The following is a 26470-nucleotide window of genomic DNA, read 5'->3' as shown; positions in this document are numbered from 1 at the left end:
GGTGAGCTGTTCTCTCTGTGTGCCAGTGGTGAGCTGTTCTCTCTGTGTGTCAGTGGTGAGCTGTTCTCTCGCTGTGCCAGTGGTGAGCTGTTCTCTGTGTGCCAGTGGTGAGCTGTTCTCTCTCTGTGTGTCAGTGGTGAGCTGTTCTCTCTCTGTGCCAGTGGTGAGCTGTTCTCTCTGTGCCAGTGGTGAGCTGTTCTCTCTGTGTCAGTGGTGAGCTGTTCTCTCGCTGTGCCAGTGGTGAGCTGTTCTCTCTGTGTGCCAGTGGTGAGCTGTTCTCTCTCTGTGTGCCAGTGGTGAGCTGTTCTCTCTGTGTGCCAGTGGTGAGCTGTTCTCTCTCTGTGTGCCAGTGGTGAGCTGTTCTCTCTGTGTGCCAGTGGTGAGCTGTTAGTGTGTGCCAGTGGTGAGCTGTTCTCTCTCTGTGTGCTAGTGGTGAGCTGTTCTCTCTGTGTACCAGTGGTGAGCTGTTCTCTCTCTGTGTGCCAGTGGTGAGCTGTTCTCTCTCTGTGTGCCAGTGGTGAGCTGTTCTCTCTCTGTGTGCCAGTGGTGAGCTGTTCTCTCTGTGTGCCAGTGGTGAGCTGTTCTCTCTCTCTGTGCTAGTGGTGAGCTGTTCTCTCTGTGTGCCAGTGGTGAGCTGTTCTCTCTGTGTGCCAGTGGTGAGCTGTTCTCTCTCTGTGTGCCAGTGGTGAGCTGTTCTCTCTGTGTGCCAGTGGTGAGCTTTTAGTGTGTGCCAGTGGTGAGCTGTTCTCTCTCTGTGTGCTAGTGGTGAGCTGTTCTCTCTGTGTACCAGTGGTGAGCTGTTCTCTCTCTGTGTGCCAGTGGTGAGCTGTTCTCTCTCTGTGTGCCAGTGGTGAGCTGTTCTCTCTCTGTGTGCCAGTGGTGAGCTGTTCTCTCTGTGTGCCAGTGGTGAGCTGTTCTCTCTGTGTTTCAGTGGTGAGCTGTTCTCTCTGTGTGCCAGTGGTGAGCTGTTAGTGTGTGCCAGTGGTGAGCTGTTCTCTCTGTACCAGTGGTGAGCTGTTCTCTCTCTGTGTGCCAGTGGTGAGCTGTTCTCTCTGTGTGTGACAGTGGTGAGCTGTTCTCTCTCACTGTGTCAGTGGTGAGCTGTTCTCTCTCACTGTGTCAGTGGTGAGCTGTTCTCTGTGCCAGTGGTGAGCTGTTTTCTCTGTGCCAGTGGTGAGCTGTTCTCTCTCAGTGCCAGTGGTGAGCTGTTCTCTCTGTGTGCCAGTGGTGAGCTGTTAGTGTGTGCCAGTGGTGAGCTGTTCTCTCTGTAACAGTGGTGAGCTGTTCTCTCTGTGTGCCAGTGGTGAGCTGTTCTCTCGCTGTACCAGTGGTAAGCTGTTCTCTCTCGCTGTGCCAGTGGTGAGGCCGTCGCTGTGCCGGTGAGTGGGTCAATCCCCAACGTCGCCCCCCCCCCCCGCCACGCCTCGTGTGCTGCTCTGTACAGCTCTCACACTAACAACAACTCTTCTCTCCGCCTGATGAAGGCCGCTCGTGTTGCCATCGAAACGTCGTGGGCTTTTTTGGCTTTTGTTATTTCCCCAGTGATTATTTAAACATTTTTACTATCTAATTTTTGCCGCGTTATTTTTATTTTCTATCTACCGTTACTTCATAGAAAGGACCAGGAATCACTAATAAAACCCTGTGTCTTCTTTGGTTCTTTCGGTAAAGTCACGAGGAATGAGAATAAAATAATAAATTGATAAAATAAAATAACACAATAATATTCTCACGACGTTTCGGCCACAACACAAGTGGCCTTCATCAGGTGAAGGGACGAGACTGGTAGGACAGCGCTGGAGTGAAAGAGCCACGTTCAGATCACGGCCTTTAAGCTGTGTGAGAGGAACAAAGCGCCTTGACAAAGGAATTAGCATATAATTTAGCATTGAAATGGCTGAATGATTAGCTTGTGACTGGTCACAGAAATAGTTATGTTAAAAGTTAAAGCATACACATCCGCAGAGGCACCCCTTGACAATGGAATTAGCATAGAATTTAGCATTGAAATAGCTAAGTTAAAGCATACACATCCGCAGAGGCACCCCTTGACAATGGAATTAGCATAGAATTTAGCATTGAAATAGCTGAGTGATTAGCTTGTAACTGCTTACAGAAATAGCTACGTTAAAGTCAGACCATACACATTCACCGAGGCACTTAGTACAAATCAAACAGGAGAATTTAGCATTGAAATAACTAGGCGAATTTAGCATTGAAATAACTGAGTGATTAGCTAGTGACTGGTCACAGAAATGACTATGTTGAAGTCAAGGCCTACACATCTGAGCTATTCACAGTACTATATAGTGACCCAATAAAAACTAAAATATAAATTACCTTAATGTTATCAATAAACTCTATATTCTCCAATCAGCTCAGCTACCAACAATAAGTCGTTATATATCACAATGCTATATGGCAAAAAATGGGTGGATTCTTACCCTCAACTTTAGCACCACGGATAGCTACGGGCCCCGTTCAGACGGATGAGTTCGTCCATGGTCGGAACAGAGGAGGGGGAGAGAGTCTCTCCGTGTCTCTCCACGTCTCTCTGTGTCTCCGTGTGTCTCCGTGTCTCTCCGTGTCTCTCCGCGTGTCCGTGTCTCTTGTCTCCGCGTGTCTCTCCGTGTCTCTCCGCGTCTCTCCGTGTCTCTCCGTGTCTCTCCGTGTCTCTCCGCGTCTCTCCGTATCTCTCCGTTTCTCTCCGTGTCTCTCCGCGTCTCTCCGTGTCTCTCCGTTTCTCTCCGTGTCTCTCCACGTCTCTCCATGTCTCTCCTTGTCTCTTCGTGTCTCTCCGTGTCTCTCCGTGTCTCCGTGTCTCCGCGTGTCTCTCCGCGTCTCTCCGTGTCTCTTGTCACCGCGTGTCTCTCCATGTCTCTGCGTGTCTCTCCGTGTATCTCCGTGTCTCTCCGTGTCTCCGCGTGTCTCTCCGTGTCTCTCCGTGTCTCTCTGCGTCTCTCCGTGTCTCTTGTCACCGCGTGTCTCTCCGTGTCTCTCCGTGTCTCTCGCGTCTCTCCACGTCTCTCCGTGTCTCTCCGCGTCTCTCCGTGTCTCTCCGTGTCTCTTGTCACTGCGTGTCTCTCCGTGTCTCTCCGTGTCTCTCCGTGTCTCCGCGTGTCTCTCCGTGTCTCTCCGTGTCTCCGCGTGTCTCTCCGTGTCTCTCCGTGTCTCTCCGTGTCTCCGTGTCTCTCCGTGTCTCTTGTCACCGCGTGTCTCTCCGTGTCTCTCCGTGTCTCTCCGCGTCTCTCCGCGTCTCTCCGTGTCTCTTGTCACCGCGTGTCTCTCCGTGTCTCTCCGTGTCTCTCCGCGTCTCTCCGTGTCTCTCCGTGTCTCTTGTCACCGCGTGTCTCTCCGTGTCTCTCCGCGTCTCTCCTTGTCTCTCCTTGTCTCTCCGTGTCTCTCCTTGTCTCCGCGTGTCTCTCCGTGTCTCTCCGTGTCTCTCCGCGTCTCTCCTTGTCTCTCCGTGTCTCTCTGCGTCTCTCCGTGTCTCTTGTCTTTCCGTGTCTCTCCTTGTCTCTCCTTGTCTCTCCGTGTCTCTCCTTGTCTCCGCGTGTCTCTCCGTGTCTCTGCGTGTCTCTCCATGTCTCTCCGTGTCTCTCCGTGTCTCTTGTCACCGCGTGTCTCTCGTCTCTCTGTGTCTCTCCGCGTCTCTCCGCGTCTCTCCGTGTCTCTTGTCACCGCGTGTCTCTCCGTGTCTCTCCGTGTCCGTGTCTCTCTACGTCTCTCCGTGTCTCTCCGCGTCTCTCCGTGCCTCTCCATGTCTCTTGTCACCGTGTGTCTCTCCATGTCTCTCCGCGTCTCTCCTTGTCTCTCCGTGTCTCTCCTTGTCTCCGCGTGTCTCTCCGTTTCTCTCCGTGTCTCTCCTTGTCTCTCCGTGTCTCTCTGCATCTCTCCGTGTCTCTCCGTGTCTCTCCACGTCTCTTCACGTCTCTCCTTGTCTCTCTGTGTCTCTCCGTGTCTCTCCGTGTCTCTCCGCGTCTCTCCGTGTCTCTCCTTGTCTCTCCGTGTCTCTCCGCGTGTCTCTCCGTGTCTCTCCGTGTCTCTCCGTGTCTCTCCGTCTCTCTCCGTGTCTCTCCGTGTCTCCGTGTGTCTCTCCGCGTCTCTCCTTGTCTCTCCGCGTCTTTCCGTGTCTCTCCGTGTCTCTCCGTGTCTCCGCGTGTCTCTGCGTGTCTCTCCATGTCTCTCCGTGTCTCCGCGTGTCTCCGCGTGTTTCCGCTTCTCTCCGTGTCTCTCCGCGTCTCTCCATGTCTCTCCGTGTCTCCGCGTGCGTTCGATGCGCGTGGAGCGACCCGCGTCACGGACTCACGCGCTATCTTCCTTTCTCATCGCCGCCCGCCCGCCCGCCCTTCTCTCTCTCTCCTCCTCCTCCTCCCTCTCCATGACCTCGTCGCCCATCGAGTCGACGAGCGAGGAGCAGCCAAATTCAACTGTGCGCCGGCCAGCCGGGGTGGAAGGCCGGACACACTGGACATACAGGGGAGGGTCGTGCATGCGGGCGTGCGGGTGGGCGGGCGGGCTCGCGTTCCACTCACTAACTCACTCACTCACCCGCTCACTCACCCACTCACTCACTCACCCGCTCACTCACCCACTCACTAACTCACCCGGTCACTCACTCACCCGCTCACTCACCCATCCACTCACCCACTCACTCACCCATCCACTCACCCACTCACCCAACCACTCACTCACCCACTCACTTACCCAACCACTCACCCGCTCACTCACCCATCCACTCACCCACTCACTCACCCACCCACTCACCCACCCACTCACCCGCTCACTCACCCATCCACTCACCCACCCAACCACCCACTCACTCACCCACTCATTAATTTTTCCCCCCCGCAAAGACGTCCAGCAGGGGCACGGGGCTCAGCGAGTGACACCGACAATCGGGGCGACATTCTCGTCACAACAGACGGTCACGTGGGCTGGCGGCACCTGACGACAGCACGTGGGTCAAAACGTTGGACGCCGCGTTTGGTGGAATCGGGTGACATTGCTCATCGCTGTGCCAAGGTGCGACTCGAAGCGGTCTAAGTACGGGGCTCACGAGCGGCCGCGTTTGTTCCTCCGTGCCTGCTTGTAGCGGCTAAACAGCGGAATAAAACCCATCGCATTTAGAGGATATTGTCCCTTGTGATGCTTTGAATGTTGAACTGTGTCCATGTACATACAGAACAGAACAAACATACTCGTGATTAAAAAACACAAACATTAAATTCCGATTTAAAGCTTTCGTGACTGCAAGGATTCATCTTCTTTGGTTCTTTCGGTAAAGTCATTACCACGTAGAATGAGAATAAAATAATAAATTGATCAAATAAAATTCTCACGACGTTTCGGCCCAAACAGGGTGATGCCACTTCAGGTTGTCCGTTAGTTCTGCAAGATATAAACCCCACGGCGAAAGGTCTCGAGACCTCCCACGAGGCACAAATCAGACCGCGCGGCGTTGCAGCGGCGGTTTCTTATACGAACTACTCAAAATGTTACCTATAGAAAAGTCTTTTTTATTTGAAAAATCATTCTCATGTCCAGCTGCCTGGTGGGGTGGCGCCCCACCGCCCCCTAGTGGACTAAGTCAGACACCACCCCCCACTGCCCCTAGTGGACTAAGTCAGACACCACCCCCACTGCCCCCTAGTGGACTAACTAAGTCAGACGCCACCCCCACTGCCCCCTAGTGGACTAAGTCAGACACCACCCCCACTGTCCCCTAGTGGACTAAGTCAGACACCACCCCCACTGTCCCCTAGTGGACTAAGTCAGACACCACCCCCACTGTCCCCTAGTGGACTAAGTCAGACACCACCCCCCACTGCCCCCTAGTGGACTAACTAAGTCAGACACCACCCCCACTGTCCCCTAGTGGACTAAGTCAGACACCACCCCCACTGTCCCCTAGTGGACTAACTAAGTCAGACACCACCCCCCACTGCCCCCTAGTGGACTAAGTCAGACACCACCCCCACTGCCCCCTAGTGTGTGAACGCGCACCACCACTGCCACCACTGCCACGACCGCCACCACCACCACTGCCACCACCGCCACGACCGCCACCACCACCACCACGGCCACCACCACCACTGCCACCACTGCAACCACTACAACCACCACCCACCTCACCTCAAATGAGTACCTGGTGCGGTGTGTAGTAATCATCGCCAGGAGGGAGACAAAGGCGGCCGGGCGTGGTGCTGACCACCCACCCCCTCGTGTGCCACAGTGCCGGCAGCCTTCATAGCTGCTGCTACTCGCTAACAGCACTTGCCCCTACAGTCTGTTACAGGCTACACAGTGGGGAATCTTTGTCTTTGTGTTTGTGTGTGCCTGGCCCCGCCCTGCCTCACCCACCCACCACAGCCAGAATACCTCGTCACACACACAGCGTGACGAGGTGTGAACACACACAGCGTGACGAGGTGTGAATACTCACAGTGTGACGAGGTGTGAACACACAGTGTGACGAGGTGTGAACACACACACACAGTGTGTGACGAGGTGTGAACACACACAGTGTGTGACGAGGTGTGAACACACACAGTGTGTGACGAGGTGTGAACACACAGCGTGACGAGGTGTAACACACACACACAGTGTGACGAGGTGTGAACACACACAGTGTGACGAGGTGTGAACACACATTGTAACGAGGTGTGAACACACACAGTGTGACGAGGTGTAACACACACACAGCGTGACGAGGTGTGAACACACATTGTAACGAGGTGTGAACACACACAGTGTGTGACGAGGTGTGAACACACACACAGTGTGACGAGGTGTGAACACACACAGCGTGACGAGGTGTGAACACACACACAGTGTGACGAGGTGTAACACACATTGTAACGAGGTGTGATCACAGTGTGTGACGAGGTGTGAACACACACACAGCGTGACGAGGTGTGAAGACACACACAGTGTGACGAGGTGTGAACACACACAGTGTGACGAGGTGTAACATACACACAGTGTGACGAGGTGTGAACACACAGGATGACGAGGTGTGATCACACAGTGTGTGACGAGGTGTGAACACACACAGCGTGACGAGGTGTGAACACACATTGTAACGAGGTGTGAACACACACACATTGTAACGAGGTGTGATCACACACATTGTAACGAGGTGTGATCACACAGTGTGTGACGAGGTGTGAACACACACACAGCGTGACGAGGTGTGAACGAGGTGTGAACACACACACAGCATGACGAGGTGTGACGAGGTGTGAACACGGAGTGATTGGGAACCCAGCAATAATGATCATTTCATTCACGCACGACTTGACCGTGGTAAAATCCTCTATACAAAAATAATAATTAAGGGGACGTCCATAAATGACGTCACGCGACTTTGGGTCATTCGGTAAAGTCACGGATAAAGGTTTCAAAGGAAATAAAATAAACTACGACGTTTCGATCCCAACACCAAGAAAATGAATTCCTGCAGTCATGAAAGTTTTAAGTCTTAAAATTGTATTTCTTACACTTGGCCAAAATAATGGGGTGGAGGGTATTGCGTGATTTCAAGAGGAGATTTTATATACACACCACCACACCTGGCTAAAGCAATTAACCACTCAGTTAATTAAGGTGCTAAGTGGAGGCACGTGGCTGGGCTAAACCATTTAAATGCTCACGCGCCACCCGCTAAAGCAATTAACCACTCAGTTAATTAAGGTGTTAAGTGGAGGCACGTGGCTGGGCTAAGACATTTAAATACTGACACGTGACACACCCGCTAGGCACTTTGAACACAGCACGTGGCTGGGCTAAGACATTTAAATACTGACACGTGACACACCAGCTAGGCACTTTGAACACAGCACGTGGCTGGGCTCAGACATTTAAATACTGACACGTGACACCAGCTAGACACTTTGAACACAGCACGTGGCTGGGCTAAGACATTTAAATACTGACACGTGACACACCAGCTAGGCACTTTGAACACAGCACGTGGCTGGGCTAAGACATTTAAATACTGACACGTGACACCCCCACCCCCACACGCACAGCAGCGGTGGTGGTGACGGTGGTGGTGGTGGAATCTGCTCCTCCGCTTCTCAGCTGACAAAAAAAAAATTTATCTGCCGGTGTAGCGATGGAGAATGTAAAATCTCCGCTGCAAGTGAGTAGATAACCCCCCCTCTCTCTCATTCAGCGCTCCAACATCTCTCCCCATCTCTCTCTCTCTCCCCCTACCCCGACTCTCTCCCCCATCCACCTCCCGTACCGCGCGTCCTTCATTCCCGCAGTTTTGACTTCAGCAGCCAAGTGCGTCTCTGTGTTGTCTCTCTCTCTGTGTCTCTGTGTTGTTGCTGTGTCTCTCTCTATCTGTGTCTCTGTGTTGTTGCTGTGTCTCTCTCTATCTGTGTCTCTGTGGTGTGCCTCTCTCTGTGTCTCTGTGTTGTTGCTGTGTCTCTATATCTGTCTCTCTCTCTGTGTCTCTGTGTTGTTGCTGTGTGTCTCTATCTGTGTCTCTCTCTCTGTGTTGTTGCTGTGTGTCTCTCTCTCTATCTGTGTCTCTCTCTGTGTCTCTGTGTTGTTGCTGTGTGTCTCTCTCTATCTGTGTCTCTGTGTTATTGCTGTGTCTCTCTCTATCTGTGTCTCTGTGGTGTGCCTCTCTCTGTGTCTCTGTGTTGTTGCTGTCTCTCACTCAAAACTGCTCTAGAGGAGTTGTACAACCCTAGCTGCCACTGCTATTCAGTGGCCTAAATTATGGCCCTAGATTTTGGTGTTATAATTTATTTATGGAGTTTATTGTTAAAAATTCGGTCACAGTCCCTATGATCACTGTTACATTGCATTTATGGCTTTTATTTTGGTGATTTCAAAAAGTTTTTTTTGTTTTGGCCATGTTTTTGTTTATTGTAGTACGGAGTTAGACTGATAGCCTTAATCTTAGTTGTCTTGTGGTTGTTGTTGTTGTTTGACCTGCATCCCACTGGGATTTTTGCACACAGCGTTGGTGTACGGTGCTATTTCAGGAATATTTTGATATTTTTTTCCTGTATTTTCTGTTTGCACAGTCACAAAATCACTTTAAGATGTTTTCCTGTTCATGTTTTTTGTTTGTTGCGGTTGCACCCGATTCAAGAGCCGAATGTCTCACAGGGCTATACCAAATAAATGAACTATGAACTATGAACTCTCTCTGTGTCTCTGTGTTGTTGCTGTGTTTCTCTCTCTCTGTGTTTCTCTCTGTGTTGTTGCTGTGTCTCTCTCTCTCTCTCTTTGTGTCTGTCTCTGTGTTCTCTCTCTGTGTCTCTGTGTTGTCTCTCTCTCTCTCTGTGTCTGTCTGTGTGTCTATGTTGTGTGTCTCTGTGTGTCTCTGTGTTAGCAGTGGTGTAGGCAATTCCAACAAGACCTACATCTCTGCTTTATTGACCTGGTCAAGGCCTATGATACCATCAGTAATCCTGGGCTCTGGGTTGTTCTTCGTGCTTTTGGAGTACCTGACCCTCTGCTCACGATCATTAAGGACCTTCATGATGGTGAGCGGACCCGGGTAAAACTACGTGGCTGGGAGTCAGAGCCATTCCCTGTACACCTTGGGGTGCGACAGGGATGTCCTCTGGCTCCCACATGATTTAACATCTATTTTGACCACGTAGTTCGTGAAACCTTCAGTAGCTGTACCAGAGGAATTTCCATCTGGTACAGATACAATCGGAGGCTGATCGATGCCCGGGTGCAGTCAAGGGATGGCTCCCTATTGGTCAACCACGTTATGTATGCCGACGACCTGGTAATTGGGGTTCACTCAGAGGAGGCGTTGGAGGTGCTGCTGCTGAAACTGGAGTGTGCCACTAAGAGGTGGGGCCTTACCATCAGCCCCACCAAAACTAAGCACCTGCCTGGGTATTTTGTACCATCGGGCACTCCACCCCCGAAACTCACAATCGGTGATGGGACAGTTGTGGAGAGAGTGGAGAGTTTCCCATACCTGGGCAGTGTGCTCATGGCCGGCTCCAGTTTAACAGCAGAGGTCTCACTCCGAATCAGTCGAGCGGCATTATCTTTTCATCGGTTGCATAACGCTGTGTGGAAGCTACATGGTCTGTCGCTCCGCATCTCTACGCTTGCGAAACATGGACCCCCCTAATGGAATATCTTCGCCGGTTAAAAACATTTAGGCTGGCCTGCCTACGATCAATCCTGGGTTTAACCAGGCTGGATTGTGTGAGCAGCTCACAAATCCTCGAAAGATCTGGACAAAGTCCCATCGGTGAGTTCCTCCAGGCAGGTAAGGCTGCGTTAGCTGGGTCATGTAGCCCGCATGCCCAGCCACCGCATGTCTAAACAGCTTTTGTTCGGACGGATTGAGGGGGCTAAACGGGCGCGGCACGGGCTGGAGAAGAGATGGAGTGATGTGGTACAGAAAGACGTGGAGCTGAGTGGACTTGCCGATGACCGGTACCAGCGGTGTCAAGATCGGCCTCTGTGGAGGAGGCTCGTGAAGGACGCTACTGGGCAGTTGGAGGTAGTCGCCCTCCAACAACAACGGAGGGCGGAGGAACGACGCTCACAACAACGAGCGGAGCGCCAGGTGGCTAAAGCACAGCAGGTTGGCACAGTAGGGGGCACAGGTGGTGCATCAGCCAGTCATCTCAGTCAGTCAACCCGTGGCACCTGCTGGGTCTGCCCCGTGACCCCCTGCCAGCGGGCGTTCGACACTTCACGTGGCCTCAGGGTGCACATGGCCTGGCACAAGCGTCGTGGTGATGTCACCGCCACTTAGTGGCGAACGGCGGTTGTTGTTGTTGTTGTCTCTGTGTTATCTCTCTGTGTCTGTGGCGAGGGGTGATGCAGCGGGCCGTGAGCGGTGTGCTCCCTCTCCACGCCCCCGCACTACGTCCTGATGACACCCAAACGGGCAGAATCATTCTTCGTTACATTTTCGGAAAAGGCAAACAGCGATGCTGCTGCTGCTGATGATGATGATGCTTGTTACTGCATGATGATGGGTGATGATGCTGCTGCTGATGATGATGCTGCTTGTTACTGCATGATGATGGGTGATGATGATGCTGCTGCTGCTGATGATGCTGCTGCTTGTTACTGCATGATGATGGGTGATGATGGATGCTGCTGCTGATGATGATGATGCTGCTTGTTACTGCATGATGATGGGTGATGATGGTGCTGCTGCTGCTGCTGCTGATGATGATGCTGCTTGTTGCTGCGTGATGATGGGTGATGATGCTGCTGATGATGATGATGATGCTTGTTACTGAATGATGATGGGTGATGATGGATGATGATGATGATGATGATGCTTGTTACTGAATGATGATGGGTGATGATGGATGCTGCTGATGATGATGATGCTGCTTGTTACTGCATGATGATGATGGATGCTGCTGCTGATGATGATGCTTGTTACTGCATGATGATGGGTGATGATGGATGCTGCTGCTGATGATGATGCTGCTTGTTACTGCATGATGATGATGAATAGGGGAGTGTATTGCCTAGAGCTCCTGCGTTATCTCCCGCAGCTGCAGCAGCAGCTGGAGCTGCAGCAGCAGCAGCTGGAATTCCAGCAGCAGCGGCTGGAGCTGCAGCAGCAGCAGCAGCAGCTGAGGCGTCAGCAGGAGGAGCTGCTTTTCCAGCAGCTGGACGCGAGCCTGGAGCTGCACCTGGTGACGAGGCTTCAGCACCACGAGTGGCTGGAGCAGGCGGAGCTCCGGCAACAGCAGCAGGAGCAGCAGCAGCATCTGGAGCTGCGGCACCAGCAGGCGCTGGAGCAGCAGCAGCAGCAGGAGCTGGAGCTGCAGCAGCAGCTGCAGCAGCAGCCGCTGGAACTTCGGCAGCAGCAGCAGCAGCCGCTGGAGCTGCGGCACCAGCAGCAGCTGGCGCAGCAGCTGGAGCTGGAGCTGCAGCAGCAGCTGGAGCTGCTGTAGCAGCAGCATCAGCTGGAGCAGCAGCAGCAGCAGCAGCGGCTTGAGTTTGAGGAGCAGCAGCTGGACCCACACCTGGAGCTGCACCTGGTGCTGAGGCACCGGCAGCATCAGCGGCCGCAGGTAGCTGGAGCTCCGGGAGCAGCAGCGGCTGGAGCAGCTGGATCTTCGGGAGCAGCAGCGGCAGCAGCAGCTGGAGCATCCGGAGTGGCAGCAAGCTGCAGCGGATGGAGCTTGACCTGGAGCATGCGGAGCGGCAAGCTGCCGCTGCCGCTGCTCCTCGGTGAGCATCCAAACGACGTCAATCAGCCGACGCTGACACCGAGAGTGGTGGTGCTGGGGGTAGCGGTGGTGGTGGTGTCAAGAAGCCGCTGTTTGCTTCTCTTGGACAGCCGCTCAGCGTGCAGCAGCACGATCACAGCCAGATGCTGAGTGAACTCTTGAGTCGAAAGTGATTGGGGGGGGGGGGGCAATAAGCCAATTGCTTGACCGCATTAATTTTTTTATTTTTCCATCCCCATAGGAGATACTCTGCGGCGACACAAGCGCCGGTGCTTTTGCCGAGATTGTTGACAAAGCACGCTGGCCTTGAACCAGTTGATGCGTGCTGCTGTATGCCTCTTCGTGCTTACCTGCAGCGTGGAAAATAAAGACGATTTCTTGTCTTCTGTCCGGGCCACTTTATCACAGTTCGTTACACAACACTCGCCTGCTAGGCCCGTCGCTCGTTCGCTCCCTCACTCGCCTCGTCCTTATCCTATTACTACACTCCTTCACGATCCTATTACTACCCTCCTTCACGATCCTATTACTAAACTCCTTCCCGATCCTATTACTACACTCCTTCATGATCCTATTCACTACTCTCCTTCCCGATTCTATTACTACTCTCCTTCGCGATCCTATTACTACACTCCTTCCCGATCCTATTACTACCCTCCGTCACGATCCTATTCACTACTCTCCTTCCCGATCCTATTGCTACTCTCCTTCCCGATCCTATTCACTACTCTCCTTCACGATCCTATTCACTACTCTCCTTCCCGATCCTATTCACTGCTCTCCTTCCCTACTCTCCCCGTTTCACCCCTCCCGGCTGCCGTGTCTCGCCGTGTCTCAGCAGCCCCCGGGGGGTCAAGTGTGCCGACGTACGGACCGCGCTTAACCCCCTAGCGGCCCTACCCTAGGCAGCTACGCAGGGCCACACAGGGCTACTCTCAGCCTGGCGAGCTTGGCCGGTCCGGCTTCTCTCGTCCTCTGTCTTCATCGACTCGACCCCTCCGGCTCGTCTTGCCTCCCTCTCTCTCGTGTGTCCCTCGCGACCCCTCCCAGGTCTCCCCGTCGATCCTCTCATTTTGTTTATTTCCGTGTTTTTTTGCGTGCACCGGGATCATCCGTCCCGAGAGACAAAGTGCACGGCGGCTTGCGGCTCTTGGTTTTGATTGACGTGCCATTAAATGACCCCCATTGGGCGAGGCAGTCACGCCCCAAAACCCGTTGGTTGGCTTCCGCTACATTTGCTGTCCTTGGCCTGCAAGCAGACAGGCCGGAAATTAATACATCTGTAACTTTAGACGGTGGTGCACGTGGGGGCGCATTGTCAGAACTCCACAATTGTGCTGTAAATTTAAGTCGTTAATACCAGCTAACATCGTCAATACCAGCTAACATCGTCAATACCAGCTAACATCGTCAACACCAGCTAACATCATCAACACCAGCTAACATCGTCAATACCAGCTAACATCGTCAACACCAGCTAACATCGTCAATACCAGCTAACATCGTCAACACCAGCTAACATCGTCAACACCAGCTAACATCATCAATACCAGCTAACATCATCAATACCAGCTAACATCATCAATACCAGCTAACATCATCAATACCAGCTAACATCGTCAATACCAGCTAACATCGTCAATACCAGCTAACATCGTCAATACCAGCTAACATCGTCAACACCAGCTAACATCATCAATACCAGCTAACATCATCAATACCAGCTAACATCGTCAATACCAGCTAACATCGTCAATACCAGCTAACATCGTCAATACCAGCTAACATCGTCAATACCAGCTAACATCGTCAATACCAGCTAACATCATCAATACCAGCTAACATCATCAATACCAGCTAACATCAATACCAGCTAACATCATCAATACCAGCTAACATCATCACACGCCTCACCAAAGAGAAGCAGTTCCAGCCCATCGCATTAGGGGGCGAGTTAATTAAATGTTTGACCAAATATTAACGGGCAAATTTTTAAGTTGATGATTTTGTATGGCCCTGCGAATGATGATGTTATAAATATCCGAATGTCCCTTGGCAGAAAAAATGTTCCCCACCCCTGCTCTAAGACTTCCAGTGATTTCTTTTCAGCTGTCATTGCTTCAAGGAATGCAAGAGGGCAGCTTTACAGGAGGCACTTAGCACAACAAGCTGCAACCATAACCTGCTGTACCAGCTGGGTTGTGACGAGTGTTGTCGTGGTGTCGTTGTGCACGGTACGATACCAGTTCTCGCTATTAGGTACGACGATTGTCGCGATATATGAACGTTCCATCACGGGAGAGAAAACCACAGACTCGGTATTCATGTCCGTTATTAACGTTTTAATGTTCGGTTTTTCACGACTGCAACAGACGTAAAAAAAAAAGTTACCGTCAAAATAAACGAAATGTATAAACACTTGAACACGTGGTAGCAGTAGGAAGCTTTTGCGACCAATTTTATCCATGAGGGGGTTTTTTGGGGGGGGAGTTAGATCACTTAAATGTGTGTCGTGAAACCCGCCACCACCCGACAGCCAAACAGGGAGGTTTGTCACGTGAACAAGACGTGCCAATTCGTTACGAGTGCAGCACGACACCGGCTGTGTGTTGGGGAGCCAAATCTGGCTGTCGCCTGATGATGCCGGCTGTAATCACTGGTGAAACGTCGTCCTCAAATAGTAAATGTTGTGGATTTACCCTCAAACACAGCGGTGTGCTGTACTAGTAAGGAATTGTCCACGTTCTATTTACACTCAAACACAGCGGTGTGCTGTACTAGTAAGGAATTCTCCACGTTCTATTTACCCTCACACACACCGCTGTGCTGTACTAGTAAGGAATTGTCCACGTTCTATTTACACTCAAACACAGCGGTGTACTGTACTAATAAGGAATTGTCCACGTTCTATTTACCCTCAAACACAGCGGTGTGCTGTACTAGTAAGGAATTGTCCACGTTCTATTTAGACTCAAACACAGCGGTGTACTGTACTAGTAAGGAATTGTCCACGTTCAATTTACCCTCAAACACAGCGCTGTGCTGTACTAGTAAGGAATTGTCCACGTTCTATTTACCCTCAAACACAACGGTGTGCTGTACTAGTAAGGAATTGTCCACGTTCTATTTACCCTCACACACACCGCTGTGCTGTACTAGTAAGGAATTGTCCACGTTCTATTTACACTCAAAAACAGCGGTGTGCTGTACTAGTAAGGAATTGTCCACGTTCTATTTACCCTCAAACACAGTGGTGTGCTGTACTAGTAAGGAATTGTCCACGTTCTATTTACACTCAAACACAACGGTGTGCCGTACTAGTAAGGAATTGTCCACGTTCTATTTACACTCAAACACAGCGGTGTACTGTACTAGAAAGGAATTGTCCACGTTCTATTTACCCTCAAACACAGCGGTGTGCTGTATTAGTAAGGAATTCTCCACGTTCTATCTACCCTCAAACACAGCGGTGTGCTGTACTAGTAAGGAATTGTCCACGTTCTATTTACCCTCAAACACAGCGGTGTGCTGTACTAGTAAGGAATTGTCCACGTTCTATTTACACTCAAACACAGCGGTGTACTGTACTAGTAAGGAATTGTCCACGTTCTATTTACCCTCACACACACTGCTGTGCTGTACTAGTAAGGAATTGTCCACGTTCTATTTACCCTAGAACACAGCGGTGTGCTGTACTAGTAAGGAATTGTCCACGTTCTATCTACCCTCAAACACAGCGGTGTGCTGTACTAGTAAGGAATTGTCCACGTTCTATTTACCCTCAAACACAGCGGTGCGCTGTACTAGTAAGGAATTGTCCACGTTCTATTTACCCTCAAACACAGCGGTGTGCTGTACTAGTAAGGAATTGTCCACGTTCTATTTACCCTCAAACACAGCGGTGTGCTGTACTAGTAAGGAATTGTCCACGTTCTATTTACCCTCAAACACAGTGGTGTGCTGTACTAGTAAGGAATTGTCCACGTTCTATTTACCCTCAAACACAGCGGTGTGCTGTACTAGTAAGGAAATGTCCACGTTCTATTTACACTCAAACACAGCGGTGTGTTGTACTAGTAAGGAATTGTCCACGTTATATTTACCCTCACACACACCACTGTGCTGTACTAGTAAGGAATTGTCCACGTTCTATTTACACTCAAACACAGCGGTGTGCTGTACTAGTAAGGAATTGTCCACATTCTATTTACACTCAAACACAGCGGTGTGCTGTACTAGTACGGAATTGTCCACGTTCTGTTTACCCTCAAACACAGCGGTGCGCTGTACTAGTAAGGAATTCTCCACGTTCTATTTACCCTCAAACACAGCGGTGTGCTGTACTAGTAAGGAATTGTCCACGTTCTATTTACCCTCAAACACAGCGGCGTGCTGTACTAGTAAAGAATTGTCCAGGTTCTATTTACCCTCAAACACAGCGGTGTGCTGTACTAGTAAGGAATTGTCCACGTTCTATTTACACTCAAACACAGCGGTGTGCTGTACTAGTAAGGAATTGTCCACATTCTATTTACACTCAAACACAGCGGTGTGCTGTACTAGTAAGGAATTGTCCACGTTCTATTTACCCTCAAACACAGCGGTGTGCTGTACTAGTAAGGAATTGTCCACGTTCTATTTACCCTCAAACACAGCGGTGTGCTGTACTAGTAAGGAATTGTCCACGTTCTATTTACACTGAAACATACTGCTGTGCTGTACTAGTAAGGAATTGTCCACGTTCTATTTACCCTCAAACACAGCGGTGTGCTGTACTAGTAAGGAATTGTCCACGTTCTATTTACACTGAAACATACCGCTGTGCTGTACTAGTAAGGAATTGTCCACGTTCTATTTACGTGACACCATACCAATTGGTTGGCGGGTTTAACGGCACATTTGTATTGAAGTGATCTCACCCAGAAAATAAAACCGTATGGATATATAACTGTCTTGGTACGAAGCGTACCAAATGCCACTAGGTTTTTATTTAAATTCTAGTATGCATTATCTCCACTAGGGTGCACACACACATATACATTGTACCCAGGTTTAATGATATCTTATCGCAAAGAGGAAACATGCTCTTTGGTTCTTTCGGTAAAGTCACGTAGGTAATCAAATCAAATAAATGACGTTTCGATTGTAACACAAGCGTCCATCATCATCATTGGGAAAACCACAGCAAGAATTGCGTGGACGCTCCCCTCCCCCTACCCCCCTCTCTTACCGACACTGTATAACCTACATTCTTAGTTTTTTCGGTAAAGTCACGTTGAAGAGAAACAACAAAATAATAAAATATATATAACAATAAAAAATTCTCACGACGTTTCGACCATAACTCAAACGGTCATCTTCAGGTGTTTATGCAAACCAACACACCTGAAGATGACCGTTTGAGTTATGGTCGAAACGTCGTGAGAATGTTTTATTGTTTTATATATATTTTATTATTTTGTTGTTTCTCTTCAACGTGACTTTACCGAAAAAACTAAGAATATGAATTACTGCAGTCATGAAAGCTTTAAATCAAAACTGTATAACCTCTTACCACAGCATCTCTCTCCCACTTCATCAAATAAATGTTCTTGCTGTGTCCTGACTGTAGTGAGTGTCAAGGCACGTGCATGCTGGGTGTGTGTTCACTGTCATCAGGAAACGTTTATTAAGAAGTCTGTTTACTCTTTAATTCAGCAGGACGTGTTTATTTAAAGTTGCGCATTTTGACGTGACGTCACATTTCTCAAACACCCCCCCCACCTCCTCACACATCGTCACAAATGTCTGACCTCTCCCCCACCCCCCCAGCTGGGTTACGTCATTTATGGACGGCCCCTTAACACATGTTTCAGCTATCATTTGTATTACCATACTCATTCTATCTACGAAATTCATTATATTACCTATCCAGACTAGGATTTAAAGTCTGAATCTTATCCTGGCTATCATTTGTATTGCCCGACTTATCACGTCTATGATAAGCACTAAACAGCCCCGCCGTGACTGAGAGGGACAATACGAATATCTTAGCACTGTGAGAATCACTGCAGAGCTTACGTTAACTAGAACCGATAACGCTCGCGATCATTCATCAATCAAGCGATACGTAAGGTCTAACTTACACACGTTACGACTAAGCAAAATGGGCCTCAATTCTGGCAGCCCAAACAAATGAACAATTTCAAACGCAGCAAAATCGTCAACAACTATTTAATACTTATTTAAAACAATTAACAAATAAGTGTACGCGCAGACACACACACAGACACACACACAGACACACACACACACAGACACACACACAGACGCACACACACAGACACACACACACAGACACACACAGACACACACACAGACACACACACACACACAGACACACACACAGACACACACAGACACACACACAGACACACACACAGACACACACAGCGATCAAACCCCTAACATCGATGCGCTAGCCATGCGGATCGTACGCCCAGAGAGAGACGAGACATCGCCCTGGAGAGAGACGCCGCCACCACCCATCATCGCCCTCCTACGTGTTCGCGTGAATCACCTTCGCCACCTTCGCCAATTTCGCCACCTTCGCCACCTTCGCCACCGTCGTCGTCCACACCGCCGCCACGTCCGACTAAAGAGTTTCGTGGGGGGCTACGGCAACCGGGGGGGGGGGAGGATTGGGGGGGGAGGAGGAGGGGGGACAGCCCCCCAGGACCTGGGCAGCTCTCCCTCACGCCAAAAACAAAACCTTCACTCGCGACGTCGTCGCCATCGCCGCCAACGACCGGGACGTGACGAGAGTGGCACGCGGACGAGGGGGACCCACTACCAGGGTCCCTCTACTGGGGTCCCCCTACCAGGGTCCCTCTACCAGGGTCACTCTACCAGGGTCCCACTACCAGGGTCCCTCTACCGGGGACCCTCTACCAGGGTCCCTCTACCAGGGTCCCTCTACCAGGGTCCCTCTACCGGGGTCCCCCTACCAGGGTCCCTCTACCAGGGTCCCTCTACCAGGGTCCCTCTACCGGGGTCCCACAACCGGGGTCCCTCTACTGGGGTCCCACTACCAGGGTCCCTCTACCGGGGTCCCTCTACCAGGGTCCCTCTACCAGGGTCCCTCTACCAGGGTCCCTCTACCAGGGTCCCACTACCAGGGTCCCTCTACCAGGGTCCCTCTACCGGGGTCCCTCTACCAGGGTCCCTCTACCAGGGTCCCTCTACCAGGGTCCCACTACCAGGATCCCTCTACCAGGGTCCCTCTACCGGGGTCCCTCTACCGGGGTCCCTCTACTGGGGTCCCACTACCAGGGTCCCTCTACCAGGGTCCCTCTACTGGGGTCCCACTACCAGGGTCCCTCTACCAGGGTCCCTCTACCAGGGTCCCTCTACCGAGGTCCCTCTACCAGGGTCCCTCTACCAGGGTCCCTCTACCAGGGTCCCACTACCAGGGTCCCTCTACCAGGGTCCCTCTACCAGGGTCCCTCTACCAGGGTCCCACTACCAGGGTCCCTCTACCAGGGTCCCTCTACCAGGGTCCCTCTACCAGGGTCCCTCTACCAGGGTCCCTCTACCAGGGTCCCTCTACCAGGGTCCCACTACCAGGGTCCCACTACCAGGCCTCTACCAGGATCCCTCTACCAGGGTCCCTCTACCGGGGTCCCTCTACCGGGGTCCTTCTACTGGGGTCCCACTACCAGGGTCCCTCTACCAGGGTCCCTCTACCAGGGTCCCTCTACCAGGGTCCCCCTACCAGGGTCCCACTACCAGGGTCCCTCTACCAGGGTCCCTCTACCGGGGTCCCTCTACCAGGGTCCCTCTACCAGGGTCCCACTACCAGGGTCCCTCTACCAGGGTCCCTCTACCAGGGTCCCTCTACCAGGGTCCCTCTACCAGGGTCCCTCTACCGGGGTCCCTCTACCAGGGTCCCTCTACCAGGGTCCCTCTACCAGGGTCCCACTACCAAGGTCCCTCTACCAGGGTCCCTCTACCAGGGACCCTCTACCAGGGTCCCTCTACCAGGGTCCCTCTACCAGGGTCCCTCTACCGGGGTCCCTCTACCAGGGTCCCACTACCAGGGTCCCTCTACCAGGGTCCCTCTACCAGGGTCCCTCTACCATGGTCCCTCTACCAGGGTCCCTCTACCGGGGTCCCTCTACCGGGGTCCCACTACCAGGGTCCCTCTACCGGAGTCCCTCTACCAGGGTCCTACTACCAGGGTCCCACTACCAGGGTCCCACTACCAGGGTCCCACTACCAGGCCTCTACCAGGGTCCCCCTACCAGGGTCCCTCTACCGGGGTCCCTCTACCGGGGTCCCTCTACCGGGGTCCCACTACCAGGGTCCCTCTACCAGGGTCCCTCTACCAGGGTCCCACTACTAGGGTCCCTCTACCAGGGTCCCTCTACCAGGGTACCAGGGTCCATCTACCGGGGTCCCTCTACCAGGGTCCCCGCTAGTCTGAGGCGCTAGTCTGAGGTGCTAGTCTGAGGCGCAAGTCTGAGGCGCTAGTCTGAGGCGCTAGTCTGAGGTGCTAGTCTGAGGCACCAGTCTGAGGCGCTAGTCTGAGGCACTAGTCTGAGGCACTAGTCTGAGGCGCTAGTCCGAGGCGCTAGTCTGAGGCGCCAGTCTGAGGTGCTAGTCTGAGGCACCAGTCTGAGGCGCTAGTCTGAGGCGCTAGTCTGAGGCGCTAGTCTGAGGTGCTAGTCTGAGGCGGTGCCCTCGTGAGGACCGCTCCTGCGGCTGCGCTTGCTGGGAATCTCCTCCTGGCTGCAGCCCTGGAAAGGGAGGGGGTGGGGAGTTACCCACACACAGAGACCCAAAGACTCACCACACATAGAGACCCATAGACTCACCACACACCGAGACCCATAGACTCACCACACACAGAGACCCATAGACTCACCACACACAGAGACCCATAGACTCACCACACACAGAGACCCATAGACTCATCACACAGAGACCCATAAACTCACCACACACAGAGACCCATAGACTCACCACACATAGAGACCCATATACTCACCACACACAGAGACCCATAGACTCACCACATACAGAGACCCATAGACTCACCACACACAGAGACCCATAAACTCACCACACACAGAGACCCACAGACTCACCACACACAGAGACCCATAGACTCACCACACACAGAGACCCATAGACTCACCACACATAGAGACCCATAGACTCACCACACAGAGACCCATAGACTCACCACACACAGAGACCCATAGACTCACCACACACAGAGACCCATAGACTCACCACATAGAGACCCATAGACTCACCACACACAGAGACCCATAGACTCACAACACACAGAGACCCATAGACTCACCACACACAAAGACCCATAGACTCACCATACACAGAGACCCACAGACTCACCACACACAGAGACCCATAGACTCACCACACACAGAGACCCATAGACTCACCACACACAGAGACCCATAGACTCACCACACACAGAGACCCACAGACTCACTACACAGAGACCCATAGACTCACCACACACAGAGACCCATAGACTCACCACACACAGAGACCCATAGACTCACCACACACAGAGACTCATAGACTCACCACACACAGAGACCCATAGACTCACCACACACAGAGACTCATAGACTCACCACACACAGAGACCCATAGACTCACCACACAGAGACCCACAGACTCACCACACACAGAGACCCATAGACTCACCACACACAGAGACCCACAGACTCACCACACAGAGACCCATAGACTCACCACACACAGAGACCCATAGACTCACCACACACAGAGACCCATAGACTCACCACACAGAGACCCATAGACTCACCACACACAGAGACCCATAGACTCACCACACACAGAGACCCATAGACTCACCACACACAGAGACCCACAGACTCATCACACACAGAGACCCATAGACTCACCACACACAGAGACTCATAGACTCACCACACACAGAGACCCATAGACTCACCACACACAGAGACCCATAGACTCACCACACACAGAGACCCATAGACTCACCACACACAGAGACCCACAGACTCATCACACACAGAGACCCATAGACTCACCACACACAGAGACCCATAGACTCACCACACACAGAGACCCATAGACTCACCACACACAGAGACTCATAGACTCACCACACACAGAGACCCATAGACTCACCACACACAGAGACCCATAGACTCACCACACACAGAGACTCATAGACTCACCACACACAGAGACCCATAGACTCACCACACACAGAGACCCATAGACTCACCACACACAGAGACTCATAGACTCACCACACACAGAGACCCATAGACTCACCACACACAGAGACCCATAGACTCACCACACACAGAGACCCATAGACTCACCACACACAGAGACCCACAGACTCACCACACACAGAGACCCATAGACTCACCACACACAGAGACCCATAGACTCATCACACAGAGACCCATAGACTCACCACACACAGAGACCCATAGACTCACCACACATAGAGACCCATATACTCACCACACACAGAGACCCATAGACTCATCACACACAGAGACCCATAGACTCACCACACACAGAGACCCATAGACTCACCACACAGAGACCCACAGACTCACCACACACAGAGACCCATAGACTCACCACACACAGAGACCCATAGACTCACCACACAGAGAACCATAGACTCACCACACACAGAGACCCATAGACTCACCACACACAGAGACCCATAGACTCACCACACACAGAGACCCATAGACTCACCACACACAGAGACCCATAGACTCACCACACACAGAGACCCATAGACTCACCACACACAGAGACCCATAGACTCACCACACACAGAGACCCATAGACTCACTCACACAGAGACCCATAGACTCACCACACACAGAGACCCATAGACTCACCACACACAGAGACCCATAGACTCATCACACACAGAGACCCATAGACTCACCACACACAGAGACCCAGAGACTCACCACACACAGAGACCCATAGACTCACAACACACAGAGACCCATAGACTCACCACACACAGAGACCCATAGACTCACCACACACAGAGACCCATAGACTCACTCACACAGAGACCCATAGACTCACCACACACAAAGACCCATAGACTCACCACACACAGAGTCACAGCATTACCGTCCGACACCAATGAGATAGGGGATCGTTTCGCTGGACAGACAAACACACGCACACTTACACACAAACACACGTACACACACACGTACACATCCACACACACACACACGTACACACAAACACACACACATACACACAAACACACATACACACAAACACATACACACACAAACACATATACACACACACACACGTACACACACAAACACGCACACATACACACAAACACACATAAACACATATACACACACACGTACACACACAAACACGCACACATACACACAAACACACACACACGTACACACATACACACAAACACACGTACACACACGCACAAACACACGCACACACACGCACACGTACACACGTACACACACACAAACACGCACACATACACACAAACACACATACACACGCACACAAATACACATACACACAAACACACGTACACACGCACACACATACACACATACACATACACATGTACACACACACACCACGCATCGTGACGGTGCCCTCACCAGGTCAGCCAGCAGTGGAGTGAACTTCCCACTGCTGCTGTTGCCGCTGCTGCTGTTGCTGTTGTTGTTGCTGCTGCTGCTGTTGTTGCTGGGTAGCTCCTCGGTGCCCGGCCCTCGTAGAACCTCGGTTCCACTCCTGGCCAGGGCTGACGCACGGACGGCGCCACCACCACCACCACCAGCGACCATTCCTCCTCCGCCGGCAACGAGCACGGCGCCGGCGGCGCCGTCGGCACCGAGCCGGGGCGCCGGCGACGCCACCGACGGGCACAGCCGCGCCACCACGGCGCTCACGTTGTCGGCCTTGGTGCCGAGCCGGTGCCAGCGGGACAGCGCCTCCGCCACCAGCGCCTGCGCCAGCGTCAGGTCTACACCGCTGCTGCTGCTGCTGGCACCACCGGCACAACAACCGGCACCACCAGCAGCACAACCACCGGCACCACCAGCAGCACAACCACCGGCACAACCACCGGCACCACCACCAGCACAACCACCGGCACCACCACCGACATCACCACCACCACCACCGGCACCACCACCACCGCTGGCCTGCAGGATGAGACGTGTAAGTGCATGTAGACGTGTGTGTGTGTAGATGTGTGTGTGTGTATGTAGACGTGTGTGTGTGTATGTAGACGTGTGTGTGTATGTAGATGTGTGTGTGTATGTAGACGTATGTGCGTGTATGTAGACGTGTGTGTGTGTATGTATAGTGTGTGTGTGTAGACGTGTGTGTGTGTATGCAGACGTGTGTGTGTGTAGACGTGTGTATGTAGACGTGTGTGTATGTAGACGTGTGTGTGTGTGTATGTAGACGTGTGTGTGTGTAGATGTGTGTGTGTGGATGTAGACGTGTGTGTGTGTATGTAGACGTGTGTGTGTGTATGTAGACGTGTGTGTGTGTATGTAGATGTGTGTGTGTATGTAGACGTGTGTGCGTGTATGTAGACGTGTGTGTGTGTGTATGTATAGTGTGTGTGTGTAGGCGTGTGTGTGTATGTAGACGTGTGTGTGTGTATGTAGACGTGTGTAAGTGTATAGTGTGTGTGTATGTAGACGTGTGTGTGTGTATGTAGACGTGTGTGTGTGTATGTAGGCATGTGTGTGTGTAGACGTGTGTGTGTGTGTATGTAGACGTGTGTGTGTATGTAGACGTGTGTGTGTGCATGTAGACGTGTGTGTGTATGTAGACTTGTGTGTGTATGTAGACGTGTGTGTGTGTATGTAGACGTGTGTGTATATGTGTGTGTATGTAGACGTGTGTGTGTGTGTATGTAGACGTGTGTGTGTGTATGTAGACGTGTGTGCGTGTATTTAGACGTGTGTGAGTGTATGTAGACGTGTGTGTGTGTATGTAGATGTGTGTGTGTATGTAGACGTGTGTGCGTGTATGTAGACGTGTGTGTGTGTATGTATAGTGTGTGTGTGTAGACGTGTGTGTGTATGTAGACGTGTGTGTGTGTAGACGTGTGTATGTAGACGTGTGTGTGTATGTAGACGTGTGTGTGTATGTAGACGTGTGTGTATGTAGACGTGTGTGCGTATGTAGACGCGTGTGTGTGTATGTAGACGTGTGTGTGTGTAGACGTGTGTATGTAGACGTGTGTGTGTATGTAGACGTGTGTGTGTGTGTGTGTATATATAGTGTGTGTGTGTATGTAGACGTGTGTGTGTGTGTAAACGTGTGTGTGTGTATGTAGACGTGTGTAAGTGTATAGTGTGTGTGTATGTAGACGTGTGTGTGTGTGTATGTAGACGTGTGTGTGTGTATGTAGGCGTGTGTGTGTGTGTGTAGACGTGTGTGTGTGTGTATGTAGACGTGTGTGTGTGTAGACGTGTGTGTATGTAGACGTGTGTGTGTGTATGTAGACGTGTGTGTGTGTATGTAGACGTGTGTGTGTGTATGTAGATGTGTGTGTGTGTATGTAGACGTGTGTGTGTGTGTATGTAGACGTTTGTGTGTATGTAGACGTGTGTGTGTGTATGTAGACGTGTGTGTGTGTATGTAGACGTGTGTGTGTGTGTATGTAGATGTGTGTGTGTATGTAGACGTGTGTGTATATGTAGACGTGTGTGCGTGTATGTAGACGTGTGTGTGTGTGTATACGTGTGTGTATATGTGTGTGTGTGTATGTAGACGTGTGTGTGTGTGTGTATGTAGACGTGTGTGTGTGTATGTAGACGTGTGTGCGTGTATGTAGACGTGTGTGAGTGTATGTAGACGTGTGTGTGTATGTATGTAGACGTGTGTGTGTGTATGTAGACGTTTGTGTGTATGTAGACGTGTGTGTGTGTATGTAGACGTGCCCGTGCTCGCTGCTGCTGCTGTGCGTCCGCACGATGACAGAGCGCCACGGCCTCTGTGGGCGTGAGGACATCCCAGACTCCGTCGGTGGCCAGCACCAGGTAGCGGTGGTGCCCTGGGTCCAGCCTGTAGGCGCTGACGTCCGGCTCGGGGGAGACCACAAACTGGGCGCTCGCAAAGTCGTAGCTCCAGAGGTCCCCTGTGGGATATCGCCAACACACACACACACACGTACACACACACACACACGTACACACACA

At 51.7% G+C, this 26470-nt stretch overlaps 2 protein-coding genes across 2 annotated transcripts in view; both read right to left on the bottom strand.

Moving 5' to 3' along the window:
* Window positions 1-26470, bottom strand: part of LOC142917354 (uncharacterized) — a 661949-nt gene that overhangs the window by 446641 nt on the left and 188838 nt on the right. The gene's annotated exons all lie outside the window — the stretch shown is intronic.
* LOC142917368 (uncharacterized) overlaps window positions 20288-26470 on the bottom strand; it is a 31950-nt gene continuing 25767 nt past the window's right edge. The window contains exons 6-8 of the mRNA XM_076062007.1: window positions 26213-26409; window positions 23906-24454; window positions 20288-20980 (exon numbers count right to left, since the gene is read on the bottom strand). Coding sequence (XP_075918122.1) covers window positions 20906-20980; window positions 23906-24454; window positions 26213-26409 — 821 coding nt within the window. The 3' untranslated portion in view covers window positions 20288-20905. The remainder of the gene's footprint in view (window positions 20981-23905; window positions 24455-26212; window positions 26410-26470) is intronic.

Source organism: Petromyzon marinus, unplaced genomic scaffold (assembly GCF_048934315.1).
Source record: "Petromyzon marinus isolate PM22_M1 ecotype Great Lakes invasive population unplaced genomic scaffold, UKy_Petmar_22M1.pri1.0 PM_G_Scaffold_47, whole genome shotgun sequence".
In the NCBI taxonomy this organism is placed as follows: Eukaryota; Metazoa; Chordata; class Hyperoartia; order Petromyzontiformes; family Petromyzontidae; genus Petromyzon; species Petromyzon marinus.
Note: the sequence above shows the minus strand (reverse complement) of the source record. Positions and strands in the feature narration are given on the sequence as shown.